Source organism: Apodemus sylvaticus, chromosome 17 (assembly GCF_947179515.1).
Source record: "Apodemus sylvaticus chromosome 17, mApoSyl1.1, whole genome shotgun sequence".
Taxonomy (NCBI): domain Eukaryota; kingdom Metazoa; phylum Chordata; class Mammalia; order Rodentia; family Muridae; genus Apodemus; species Apodemus sylvaticus.
Window position 1 is genome coordinate 50,976,069 of NC_067488.1, and position 1,540 is coordinate 50,977,608.

A 1,540-nucleotide genomic window follows, 5' to 3' on the forward strand; every position below is an offset into this window, starting at 1 on the left:
ACCTGAATTCAATCTGCAGGACCTATACGGACAATTCAGCATCCGAGAGTTTACCCACTACCACCACACTCATGTTATGACCCTCGTCCTCATGCCTGTGCACACACTGCCATCCAAGCACGCATGTGAGCGCACACACAGATGTGATAAGTAACACGTAATGAAAATGCTTAAGTTTGATTTACAACGGACTTAGGAAGAGAGTTCTGTTTCAATCTCTTTTTTATAGCTAAGAAAAACGGAAGGGCAGAGGGTAAGAACACCTTACACGGCAGACACTGGTATGGGAAAATCTTACACACATTAACCCACTTAGCAGCTGCGGAGTCCCTACCACTCAGGAGCTGTCGTTCCCATTTACGGCCAGAGAACCCCTGTTCATACCCAAGTGACATGGCACCTGTGATATGGCCTCATAGGCCCAAAACTCTGCTGTGTAGACTCTATTGATGACAGATCAGGTGCCCTGGGGATGAGTGTTTGAACTCCGGAAGTTCACCAGGCTGCAAGTTGCCTGTGGCCCCAAGTCTTCCTCGTGTGTGTGTGTGTGTGTGTGTGTGTGTGTGTGAGTGGGTGGGGTTTTGGTAAGGAGCAGGCTCAGCGGGGGCCTCAGGGTGTAAGGAGAGCCGAGGAGGCTCCTGTGAGCCTTGTCCTCTTTCAGCAAGTGCTTTGCGCATGCACGCCCTCCCCCGCCCCGCCCCTCCCCCCAGCAAGGATTAATCATCTTTACAGCCTGTGCTGGAGTTGTACTGGTTTCCCTGTCCATCTGAGGAAGCCGAGGTCCAGACTTAGGCCACTTGTCCGAGAGCACACACATTAAGAAGGGGCCTGGAGCCAGCGCAGCTCTTGGCTAATAGATCTCCTTCTTGAAGGATGAGTAGGAGCTGAGTGTCCTCGTGTGAAGAGGGCAGCATGGTGCGTGCCGAAGGGGGAAGGCCTGAGCTGCTCAATCACCCTGCAGTCTGCTCGGTACTGTCCCCTACTCCCCTAGGCGCTCCCCCTCTGATGCGGGAAGGCGCGTGGCTCTCTCGGGTGGTTACTACAAAGCAGCTTTCTTGTGTCCTCGTGTCTGTGTCTTGGCAGCCAAAGCCGGCGCCATGCCGCACTTTCTGGACTGGTTTGTGCCTGTCTACCTGGTCATCTCCGTCCTCATCCTGATGGGCTTTGGAGCCTGCATCTACTACTTCGAGCCTGGCCTGCAGGAGGCGCACAAGTGGCGCATGCAGCGCCCCCTGGTGGACCGTGATCTCCGCAAGACGCTGATGATGCGGGACAACCTGGCTTTCGGAGGCCCGGAAGTCTGAGACCCTCCAAGCTGACAGAGGACGACTCCTTCGATCTTCCTATCCATCCATCTGCAGCCCAGTAGAGGTCCTAGTTGTCCAGGGAAGCCCCTTTCCGTGGAAACCAGGCACTTGAATCTTATTTGCTGCTGCGAGATCAAAAACCTCAGAGTCGAGCCCGTTCGCCCATGCCTTCCATTCCTAGCTCTGGGGACATCCTTCAGTAGCTCTCCGTGCCTTTGCGCTGCCCTTCCCTC

General features: G+C 54.9%; 1 protein-coding gene across 1 annotated transcript; it reads left to right on the top strand.

Moving 5' to 3' along the window:
• Positions 1-1,097: 1,097 nt before the first annotated feature.
• Positions 1,098-1,304, top strand: Smim45 (small integral membrane protein 45). The gene has a single exon (XM_052160968.1). The coding sequence runs from the start codon at positions 1,098-1,100 to the stop codon at positions 1,302-1,304; it is 207 nt and encodes a 68-aa protein (XP_052016928.1).
• Positions 1,305-1,540: the final 236 nt, after the last annotated feature.